We start from the raw sequence: 12,593 nt of genomic DNA on the forward strand, positions 1-12,593 counted from the left end.
ATCCCGAAAATATCGGGAGACAAATGGAGTGGGCAGACATGATTTTGACCACTTCATTAAGTTTGTTCTTGTAGAAAGCCTTTCTTTAAAGTGAAGTTCGTTTTGTATTAATTGTATCTTAATTTTAATCAATGTTTCATCAACCAATTGCCTGGATTTAATAAATAAGAAGTAATATAGCAGACAAGCTACTTGCCTCACAGACCTGAGAAATATATATATAGAAAGCATGAAATGTCTACTTTTAAACAGAACAATTCAAAACGGAAGAAAACAGACAGCTCTCTGCTTATGTAATCCGTATGAAATGTGCATTTCTCGCTGGCGTGTTCACTACTGCGAAGATCGCGAGTCAGCATCGTCAACTTCATCTTTGACACAGAAAACACTTGTTTATTAATAAACAATTGAAATGTCTCCTTGATATATTTGACACATTAATAATCATTACTTTTCCCAGTTCTTTGTGACAGCTTTTAGGTGCGTTATTGGCAGCGCACCCTTACATGTTACATGAACACATATTTATTTATTTTTTCTCACAGTTTTTCAGTCCTTGAAGCACTTTAAATTATTGCCAATTATTGTTCTCTTTTTTTATATATATTTATATATATTTTTTTATATATTTTTCTATATACAAATGGTTTTGAATAAACAAATTGAGTGTTGTATTAAATACGGTTTTGTTGCACAGTTAGTTTCAAAAAAATATTTAAAATAAATGGTGCATATTTTGCAGAAAAATGAATATCTCCTTGTTCATGCCCTTAAGTCAATGGTTAGGCTACTAATCAATTCCTAGTTTACTTTGGAGTATTATAATTGCCACCCACTGACCTTTCTTGGTATGGCTGTAGTATCTGTAGTCTCAGTATGCTATACAAGCAATAAGTATGCAGGTAAGTGACTAGTTAAAAGCAGGGATGGATTAATGAACAGGCCCAGGGTCCCAGGAGCTCTGGTGCTCTACACAAAGATGCTACTGTAATATAGGCTTGTATTGGGTTTGTTCATCTCATGTCTGAATGATGTCCATTTATATCCACAAAAGTCACCAGAATCTATCATTTAATTTAAGGGACTATTCATCAAAATGTTCTCCCGGGGAGCACACCCCTGGATCCCGCTTGACAATTATGTTGATCAGGGCATATTTCTTGGCTTAGGGGACCGCTTACCTCCCAGGGAAAAAAGTTCAGGCTCAGGATTTTCTTCACCCGTGTCTGTATTGATCTCTCATACTGATGCAGGAAGAGTGTGTGTGTTTGGTTTGTTCGCTGTGCCGAGGTCAGGTGACCAGTGTTTATCAGAGCACATCTCTCCTCTTCCTCTGCTCCAGTTACCGCTCTTCATCATCTTCATCATCATCACCACATGACCTGTGTGTGTGTGTGTGTGTGTGTGTGTGTGTGCGCGTGCAGTGGCAGGGATTTGCCCTCAGGACACACTCCGCGTGATCTTCCAGACGTGAACGCAGAACATCAGAGCGCTTTTATTCAGGCTGTTTCTAAGATGCATTCCTAAACACAGAGACATTCATCTGTGAATATGGGCTTTTCAAACACACACACGCACTCTCTCTCTCACACACACACACGCACTCTGTCTCTCACACACACACACCCGCACGCATCGCACACGCACTCACACACACACACCCTCACACACACGCGCACGCACGCACTCACTCACACACACACTCACTCACTCACTCACTCACTCACACACACCCTCACACACACGCGCACGCACTCACTCACTCACTCACACACACACACACACGCGCACGCACTCACTCACTCACACGCACACACACACACACACACGCACGCACACACACTCACAAACACTCACACACACACACACACTCACACTCACACTCACACACACTCACAAACACACACACACACACACACACTCACAAACACACTCACTCACTCACTCACTCACTCTCGCACACACACACACACTCTCTCACACACACACACTGTTCACTAAGGGTCCGTTTTGACCTAGAGCCAAATGAAATCCATTTTATTTTTCCCAATATTCATTTTTTCAGTAGTTTAAGCTGCTCTCAGTGATGCTGGGTGACGTCACTTCTTGTTGATGTTTGAAGTATTGTCAAACAAAACGGAGGCTAGCTCCACCCTTCCTCCTCATCCCGGCCCCTCCCCCTCCTTCCTCCTCATCCCAGCCCCTCCCCCTCCTTCCTCCTCATCCCGGCCCCTCCCCCCTCCTCATCCCGTCCCCCCTCCTCATCCCGTCCCCTCTTTCCACTTTTCTGATGTAAATTCGGGAGTTCGCGTTGCTTCTCCTTTTCCCTATTCTTTGTTTTTGTGTCGGCCATATCAAAATTCAAGAGAATATAATTGTAACGTTAGTCGTTAGTGTATATATATATATATATATATATATATATATATATATATATATAATTTTTTTTTTTTTTCTGGATTCCTTTTTTTAATCATTAAATTATATTTTAGTAATCAAAAATCATATCGAATTAATTGTAATTATGAAATGTCATTTTAGGGCCCTGTGAAATCGGTTTTATCTTTTCTTATTCTGTTTTATTTTTCCCAAATTCTATGTTTTCTCTATTTCTGGGCTCCATTTTAAAAGTTTAATTACATTTTAATAATCAAAGCATGTCATTTGAGCTCATAACATTTTTAAAAAACATTAAATTAATACTACAACTACCATTACTAAGAATAAAATTATTAAATTGTAGTTTTTAAATTTGTAAAAATTTGTTCTGTTATAATTTGAACAGTAAACCTGTTTTGCAGAATTTCATTTGCCAGAATATAAAATAAATTGTTACATTTTCATTTGAGAGGTAAATTGTGCTGTACAGTTATAATATATTTCTAAAGTTAAACCAAACTTTTATTTTGGCAAGTTGAAGTGTGTGTGCGTGTGTGTGTGCGTGATTAGTTTTCTCAGATGAAATGGTGAAATGCTGCTAAAGTGACTCTCAGATCAAGTTCATGTCATCATGTGCTCATATAGTGAGACTTCAGGTTTTAATATTCACAATCACTAGTCCATATTGCCATTTGATTAAGTGTACATCCCTACTTTTGATTTATTCATCCAAAAAGGCCCAAATTATGCTTTAAATTCAGTTTTTATGACTAAATTCTGCAGTGCATAGGGCCCTCAGATGATAGGTGTTCTCCTAAGAGTGTTAATGATCATTGTTCCTGATGTGTGTGTGTGTGTGTGTGTGTGTGTGTGTGTGTGTGTGTGTGTAGCGCGTCTGTTCCAGCACCGGCGGCTCAGGTGGTTCAGCAGGTTCTGGCTACGGTGGAGGCCAGTAAAGTGAGTCTCGCACGAGATACACTACAGGAAACATCACACTGCTTCTTAAGAAGACCTGCATGTAATGTCTGACGTTTGGTGTGTCGCTGTTTTCACTCACAGAGTTCCTTTCAGGCTGCGCTAAAGGTCCAGTCGCCGGCCCAGACCACATCTTCCAGCTTCGTGTTCGGTAGGTGTGAGCTCCCATGCGCTCAGATGTGTTCAATTTAACATTCATCCTTCCCTCGGGTCATTTTGACACGGACAATTATCGCACTTGAACCACGAATACACAACTAATACAAAATTATGGATTTGAGGAGTTTTGTGGTTGAAATTTTAAAAAGTAACAAATCCTTCTCTGGCGGGTCAATCTGACCCCCTTAGGAGTGAATGGATGCGAGGAATGCTTCAGTACACATAGAAAAACCTAAAAATGGTCAAAATCAAACTAATAGATACCAAAAGAATATTTTATAATGTCTACATGTGTATCTGAATGCACACTGAAGGGAACTGGCTTTAGGACCCAGAGGAACAGCTCATTTGCTGCATATAGAGCTATAAGAGTCATGAAATATCATGTTATATTTTTATTATTTTTCTACAAGAGATCTGCAAAGACTCCCGATGCAAGATATTTAGAGCTGAATTAAGTGTTATGCACAAAATTGTGAGTTATTTTGAATTTAATTTGAAAGAATGTGAGGAATGTGCTTCTAAATTACTATTTATTTATTATTTGTTGATCAAATCTAGAAATTTAAAGGTAAGTAAAATAAAAAATAACAAAAAATCTCCCAAACAAATTGCTTTAAAAAATAGAAAAAATATCAAAATGAAATAAAATAAGCTTTGTGGAAAAAAAAGTATAATTTTAGGGCTTCGGGTCATTTTGACTGATTTGTCACAGAACGCGAGGGAAGGATGAGGGTTTAATTTCTGAATAAAAGTGTGAGTGTTTAATGTTGAGCTGGGTTGTGTGTGTCTGGTCCAGGAGGAGCAGCAAAACCCGATGCAGGAGCTTCTTCATCCGTCAGCGAGAAGAACTCAAAGGGCTTCTCGTTTTCTGCACAGTGAGTTATTAAACATAATTATAACTACCTCCACCTCTATAAACACTACCACTGGTAAGATCTTTAAAAGAAGTCTCTTCTGCTCACCAAGGCTGCATTTATTTGAATAAAAATACAAAAAAACTGTAATATTGTGAAATATTATTACAATTTAAAATTACTTTTTGCTATTTTAACATTTTATAATAATCATAAATGTTTGTTGATCATCAAATCATCATATTAGAGTGATTTCTGAAGGATCATGTGACACTGAAGACTGGAGTAATGATGCTGAAAATTCAGCTTTGATCACAGGAATAAATTACACTTTACTATATATTCACATAGAAAACAGCTGATTTACATTGGAATAATATTTCACAATATTACTGTTTATTTTTTTAAATCAAACGCAGCCTTGGTGAGCAGAAGAGACTTCTTTTAAAAACATTAAAAATCTTAACGATCCCAAACTTTTGACTGGTAGTGTAAGTCTTCCTGATTGTTATTGATCTTGACTGAAGCAACTCCACATTTCAGTGTCTCTTCAGCAACTCTTCTGATGTCATGTCTAATGTCTTTATATTTGATTGCATGTAAACATAAGACTCATATTTTGCTGTTTCACAGGTCAGCAGGGTTCAGTTTCACATCTCAACCCCCGGACGCCAGCAACACTCAAGGTATCGTCTCCATATGTGTCTCATCTCATTTAGAGATGCAAACATTAGATCTTTAGATTTCCTTTTTATCACTGTAATTGTCAGAAAATGTAAATTTTCAGTATCATTCCAGTGGCCAGGAGTCAGTGCTGCATGAATCTGCAGAAATCGCAGCATAATTTCCATCAGTGTTTATCAACCAGAGCCGGGGCCTTAGCAGTCTTCCAAATGGCCTCAAGATGAAAGTCTCCCTGTAGTCAATCATTTAATCCCTTAAAACTCACCTTTGATCACCAAAATTACATGTTTTCCTTGAAAAAAAATTCTTCATGTCTTAAAATATCTTGAATGTAACTCGACACCCTTGCCTCATTTAGTATGCGCGGTTCTATGAATATGCAAATGAGCCCCGCCTCCACTCACTCACTCAGCTCAGAGATCCACTCGTTGACGATCACACGTTGATCTGATTGGTTACAAGGTAGTTTGTGACGTCAGAAACACCAGCGATTTCAAAGCGTGTTTTTGAGACTGTCTTTGGTTCACTGCAGTTTTAACCCTCTGAGGTCTGAGCTGTTTTCTGGGCCCTGGAGGTGTTCTGACATGCTCTGACATTTCTGGTTATTTCTGTTACTTGTGACATTTTCATGGCTAAAGTCTAATTACACTGTATTCAGCACAAACTCTGCTACAATAATATATCAGCAGCATGTATGTAAAAGTTTGTAGTTTTGAGATAATGACATTTATGCGTGGTTTTTGAAAATACAAAAAAAAATTCTCACTGAAATAAGGCCATGAAACCCATACTGATTATTTCTTCACAAGACTTTTGAAAATTGTATGACGTAGCCTAGAATATTTGCTGCAAAACTATGTGAAAATCACCCTGACTGCTCATTCAGATAAGACAATATATTGATTTAAAAATTTTACGACGTGTTTTGTGTGAAAAAGCCTTATGCGAGAGCTCATTAATATGTAAGCTTTTCTCACCTGAGAAAGACAAAGAACCTCCCCTAACGGCCCTATTAGGAGCTATCAGGCCCCTATCATTCTGAGCAACCTTGCACAATACTGTAAATGAGGAGATTTAAAAAATAATGGCTTTTAAATTGTTTGGATTTATTTACAACACAACATAATCCAAAGATACACAACAAATGCCAAAAAAGCACTTCAAAGACAGAGACCTTTGTGCCATTCCTAAAAACATTGTACATACCTTTCATTTCCAAGATTTTCACTTTACCATGTTCACGTACTGAGACTCATGTGAATGTTGAAGTCCTCAGTGGCATCTGGGACCTGAAAAAAAAAAAAGTGAACATACTGATATCAAGAGAAAGGCCTGCACGATTTTGGAAATAAATATTAGATTTTTCTGGTTAAAATTGCTTTTTAAAATTCCTTTTTAAAATTCACAGAATACACACACACACACACACACACACACACACGTTTCCAACGATATATAATATAATGAACACCAGGTTTGTTGTGCCTTGTAGGCATAAGGTATATGCGCAGTGCGGATAAAATAATAATAACAATAAATAACCTATAGCAGCCTATAAATCTTCCAAAAGAAGCTAGAGAAAAATATATTGATTATCATGTTACTTCAAATGTTTCCATCCGTTATGATGATATGAAATGAGATAATAATAAAAACATGAAGCCGTTTGGTGCGTTTTGCTTTCATCCAAAATGTGATACATTCAAACGCGATCGCTTGCAAAATATGATACATTCAAACGCAATCGCTTGCAAAATATGATACATTCAAACGCGATCACTCTCAAATATAAAACATTATGGTTACCATAAACATATCTATGTTTGAGCAGATATCCACAAACACAGTAAACACGGGTCTAAATATTATAATATTCCCCATATATCTAGCAACAGTTCAACTGCAACGTGACATTTATGCAACAATAACAAACTAGGCTATGTAAGAATTTCTTACCTTATCTTTCTTGTCTTCAAATCGCGTTCTTCTTCTTCTGAGGTAGCCTAAATCCAATGTAAGCTCAGGCACGTCTTTCAAACTCGACGAAAAGTGAAGTGAAGTGTTTTGTTGTTGAGGTAACGAGCGCGTTCGCGTTCCATGTGGAGATTTGCATGTGAATATCTTTTGCGCGAGTAGGCGTGGCCAAATTAACTGTAATGAGCAAGCGTTTGAGAAGCTGGACATCTTGTTGGTTTTATACAAATTACTTAAACAGAGAATATTTGTTTTCGTTTTGAATCCGATCATTTAAAAGTACACACTTAAATGTTTATAAAGGTATATGGCTCATAAATGTGTGACAAGTATTCGCTGAGTTTTGTTTCAGTTTATAGACGTGCTCAAGAAAAAAAAGTTCACCGCGACGGAGAGGCAGAACGCACACCCTGTTTATTTTCTTTATTTTACAAAAGCACAATGTTTTGATTTGATTGTAAGTGGACACATACAAAAGGAGAAATATCACAGATTCTTTTTTTATATTTCTTTTTTCTGTATGACCATAAATGATGGAGTAATTTAAGTTTATAGTGCTACAATGTGGAGAAAATCCGGCAAAACGCGTCGGCGCGTTTGTCGACCTCAGAGGGTTAAGGAGAAAATACTCAGCAATGGAGTCGACTTATGAATTTACACATGGTTTGTCTTAAAGCACATTAAAAACACCACACAGACACATAAACTACATTAAAAGATGGATTTTCACCACAGGGCTTTTATTTTAATGTTAAAATAATTAATGTGAGTTTGAATATTGTGCATATACTTAATAGACCTTATGCGCCAGAGAAACGAGGGCGCCGCCATCTTTAGAATATTGTCTTTGAACTTCCGCTTTTGCGGTCGCTCTGTATATTTCTATGGCGCTGCTGTCCAGGAGTAATTAGCTTTTGAAGTGGATTTACTTAATGTAAAATTAACGAAAGTTATCATGAGGACTGCAATGTCTTAACAAATGTCAGTAGACCGGGAAGATTTTAAAATGAGACGTTCATTCATAAATACGGAAGATCGCTATGAAAATACAGACCGGAAGTCAAAAGACAACGAGTGCAGTGCTGAAAAGGGGCGGAGCTACATAAGGTCTATAGCTGTTCTGAAAGCGACAATAGAGAATTCATCTCAGATCTTGAAAATAAATTAAAGGAAACATGAATATAACATTCAAATATCCAACTTAAGGTGAAAAGAGTGTATTCTATAACAAATAGTTTTAGTCACTCTTAGGGGTGTAAGAATACATTGTTATATCGCGATATAAAAATGCGACGATATGAATCGTTGATGTAAACGATATGACTCACGATGTAGAGTTAGTTTTATCCAAGGCTTACTGTATTAATAAAGTTTATACCATGGTCTGGGTGAATACTCGATTCTGATTGGCTGCAGGGTGTCCATTAAAAAGTGATAGAGGACACCTAGTAAAGGAGTTCTGGTGAAACTGACTGTTTACCGTTCGAAATTAATAAATAAATGCGCTGGCTACATCAGCTGTGAGTAACCATAGCAACAGGCAGTCAACGTATCTATACGGACTATAAATCGAGCGGACTATAAATATCTCCGGTTGCTAAATAAACCGTCAGGCGTAACCAGGGAAACCAAGTTATTGTTTGTTCAAAACTTTAGATTTCGATTGTAAAACTAATTAAAATATAAACTAATGTTTTAAAAATGTGTTATTTGGCAAGTGACCATGGTATAAGCGGGTTAATGCCCTTCGAGGTGTCCATTGTCAGGTATTAATGGACTTCGCTGCGTGTCGGACGGTTCACGCCTCGCTGTTGTCCATTAATACCTGACAATGAACACCTCGTCGGGCATTAACCCTTACGTAATTCCACATAGTTTGTCTTAAAACACCACATAGACATATAAGCAACATTTAAAAGCTTGATTTTCACCACAGGGGACTTTAAAATGGACAAATCAAGCATTGAAAATAAGCAAAAACATCTATAAATCAAATTGATTTTAACTTACTGCAGATTCTGACAATGGCCAATTAGTCTTGCCGTCTTAGTAAATTTCTTTCTTTTCTTTCTCTTCTAATCCTACAACCAGCGAAGAGTTCTGGCCCGCCAGGCAAGTTCTCCTTCGCTAGCAGTGCCGGATCAAAGATGCCGTTTGGCCCCGGTGGATCCGAGGAGCCTTTTTCCTTCACCCCAAAACTGGCTTCTCCCGCCCCGAGCGTGAGCTCCTCTACCCCGCCTCCAGAGACTCCTAAACTCCCTCACGCTCCCAAAGCCCAAGGAGAAACTCTCGGCTGCTTCTCCGGCTTAAGAGTCGGCCAAAGCGAAGAGCTCAAGGATGCCTCCAAATCCGCACTAGGTTTCACCTTTGGACCACCCGGCAACGGATCCACAGGATTCACATTCAATTCCGCGCAAATCAAGCCTGCGGAAACTGGAAGCACAACAGCAGAATCAGAAAGCGCCACAACAGAAGCTACAAAAACGATTACGCCACAAGCTCTCGGCACGCCTACACCCGCCGCTAAACCACCAGAAGGAGCGGCTCCCTCAATAAAACCAACTTTTACGATTCCCTCGACGACGTTCTCACCGGACGCCACATCTTTCGGCAGTCTTCTCCGCGCACCTCTACAAGAGACGACTCTTCCGACAAACTCCCTCCCAACGACGACGACTTCACCCGAGTTGGCTAAAGAAGAAGCTAAGGAACCTCCCAGTCCTAAACCGCTAACTTTAAGTGCGCCAGTCGTATCGGACACTGAAGCCGCGGCTCCCATCATTACAGAAACCATTACAGCAACTTCCATCAAGCCTCCAACTCCTCCAGCTGTGGAGGTCTCGCTCGCACCTCCTCCATCAGTTACTCCACCATCCGACACGCCGACGGCTGTATCCGAGCCTCCTTTAGCAGAACCGGTCGCTAATCCCGCTCTTGAGACTATTAGCAGCTCTTCTACAGCCACTCCTGCTCCTCAAGAGACTCCAGCAACTTCAACTTCTGACAAACCAGGCTCAATCTTCGGCACTGACGCTCAAACCGTCAGTTTCTCCACAGTCGTCACTACTTCGGCTTCATCCACCCCATCCACAGCCATCACCACTAGCGCAGCTCCTACTTTCGGACAATCTCCCGCCGCTCCGAGTACAGCGTTCGGATCCACCGCATTTGGCACCAATCCGACCCCTGGCTTTGGCAAGCTTGCGTTCGGACAGAGTCCTGCTGGTTTCGGCCAGCCCGCCGCCTCCGGCTCTGCTAGCAACTTCAGTTTTGGTCAGGCGGCGTTTAGCGCGAGCTCTGGGTTTGGGTCGCCGGCTACGACCTCCACCACGTCGACGGCCACCGGCGGAGGAGCAGGGATATTTGGAGCTGCTAGCGCTAACAGTGCTAGTTCCTTCTCCTTCGCGGCCGGCACTGGCACCGGCTCCGCAGCCGGCACTGGAACTGGAACTGGAACTGGACTCTTCTCCCAAAGCAGCGCTCCTGGTTTCGGACAGCCCAGCGCAGGCTTCGGCCAGGGGTCCATGTTCGGGAGCAACACCACCACGGCGTCCTCTGGGTTCGGCTTTGGACAACCATCAGGTGGGTTTTTACAAAACGCACTGGACAATCTGTTTACACCAGTAGTCTCAAACTCAATTCCTGGAGGGCCACAGCTCTGCACAGTTCAGCTCCAACCAGCTCCAACTCACACCTGCAAGGAAGTTTCTAGTAATCCTGAAGACTTGATTAGCTGGATCAGGTGTGTTTGATTAGGGTTGGAGCAAAACTGTGCAGAGTTGTGGCCCTCCAGGAATTGAGTTTGAGATCACTGGTTTACACAAATCACAGGGTAGTTTATTCCGACAAGATAGAGTAGGATGTAGAGTTGAGAATCGAAAATACTTGGTCAGGAATCGTATACTTGTTATAAAATTTTTATTTCGATTCTTCTTATTGATTCCTTTGTGTGCATTTCAATATGACTTAACAATTCAAGCTTGAGACGACTCGCACGCTGTTTTCTGTTCTGCGTGTGTATCAGTATATTGGATCCGTGCTGCTCTTAAAGTGACATTTATATTAGTTCGGCTAGTTGTTTTCTATGGTGTTTTTACTACTAATCGGTCAAACCGAGTCACAAAAATGTCTGAAATTGTTTGCGTTTTGAACTGCACTGACGCGTTTTCTCATACCGTACTTTATAAGACAGAAAGCAATGATAGCGCTGGAGATACGTTAGATTGTTGACTAATGTGTGTGTTAGCAGGGCTCACTGAGTGTTGTGGTGTGAGCGTGTAGAGTAGTGATGGGTCATCAGGGGAATGTGCATCAGTCTCGGGTGTGTCTTCAGGGCAGGATTGCTCCCATTCCTATGAGTTCCTGTGACTTCCACCTTATAAACAGCTGAGTCACTGACCCCTGACCCCCATATCCACACCTGTTTACGCTCTGCGTGTTTAGGGCCACATTAAACTCTAAAGAATGTGCTGACTGAAATTATGCAAATGTGATGGTACGGTTTACCTTAGACTGCATATTGTGTTCTGATGTGAATTATTGACGCTTGCCATTTTGTCCAGCCTGTGCATTACTCAGTCAGACGGAGGGAGCGTTAAAGCCAGTGTTCAGTCAGGCAATCCAATCGCAAAATACAAATGAATTAAAGTGGATCAACTCAGTAAAGACTAGGGTTGGGTATCGTTTGAATTATAGCGATTCCGATTCCAAAATATGACCAAAATATTTGTCTCAATAGCAATCTATATCAAGTATATTTTGCTGAAAATAAATATGCAATGATTTCAAAATGTAGATGGTATGTAGTATTCGATAAGCATTAGTATTCACAAACAGATCTATTTGGACAAATTTCACAGAAACGGATTTGTTTCTGGATAGTAAGATGCATTTGCAAGTTCATCAAGTTTAGTGATAATTGCATGCATTTGTTTATAATTTGAGACTAATTGACTCACATGCTGAAGAATAAACACACATTTGGCGGTATGTTTGATTTCTCGATGTGTTTTAATCAGGGTTCGGCAGCAGCACCTCCAGCTCGTCTGTGTTCGGACAGCAGCCCAGCGTCTTCGGACAGGTACAGCTCTTACTCAAACCTTCAGTTCTTTACCAGCTGAGGCAGGCTGGGTGTGTTCGAGTCTCAGATGCAGTGTCATCAGCATGAGCTGGACTTTCAGAGACTTTGCTTGGAGTAACCCCAATGAGATATTTCCATTTTTAGAGGCAAATTTCAGGTTTTTACTCTTGGTTTGCCATCATCGCCAGCCAGTGAGACCCAAAAACCTGTTAAAAAACATTAAAATACCAATGGTTTTACCACAGTCACTGGATGGAAAGTCTAAAAACCCTCAACTCGTAGTGTGTGTAACAGTCACAAGGTCTTTTTTCTCCGTCACTGATGGAGTTTTGGTTCCTTGCCACCGTCGCCATTGGCTTTTGGCTTGCTTAGTTGAGGACATTTAATTTAATATGCAACAAAATTATTGATGATCTGCATTGACACCATTATATGAGAACTGAACTGAGCTGGACGATGACATCACGGTTTTCTCCAGAGCAGCT

At 40.3% G+C, this 12,593-nt stretch overlaps 1 protein-coding gene across 3 annotated transcripts in view; it reads left to right on the plus strand.

The window, feature by feature from the left end:
• Positions 1 to 12,593, plus strand: part of nup214 (nucleoporin 214) — a 77,495-nt gene that overhangs the window by 41,774 nt on the left and 23,128 nt on the right. For all 3 annotated transcript variants that reach the window (XM_084115801.1, XM_084115800.1, XM_084115802.1), the window contains exons 25-30: positions 3,270 to 3,336; positions 3,439 to 3,505; positions 4,313 to 4,391; positions 5,004 to 5,056; positions 9,120 to 10,610; positions 12,047 to 12,108. In XM_084115801.1, the coding sequence (XP_083971927.1) occupies positions 3,270 to 3,336; positions 3,439 to 3,505; positions 4,313 to 4,391; positions 5,004 to 5,056; positions 9,120 to 10,610; positions 12,047 to 12,108 (1,819 nt within the window). The remainder of the gene's footprint in view (positions 1 to 3,269; positions 3,337 to 3,438; positions 3,506 to 4,312; positions 4,392 to 5,003; positions 5,057 to 9,119; positions 10,611 to 12,046; positions 12,109 to 12,593) is intronic.

The sequence above is a fragment of the Abramis brama genome (genome assembly GCF_963993115.1).
Source record: "Abramis brama genome assembly, chromosome: 5".
NCBI classification, from domain to species: domain Eukaryota; kingdom Metazoa; phylum Chordata; class Actinopteri; order Cypriniformes; family Leuciscidae; genus Abramis; species Abramis brama.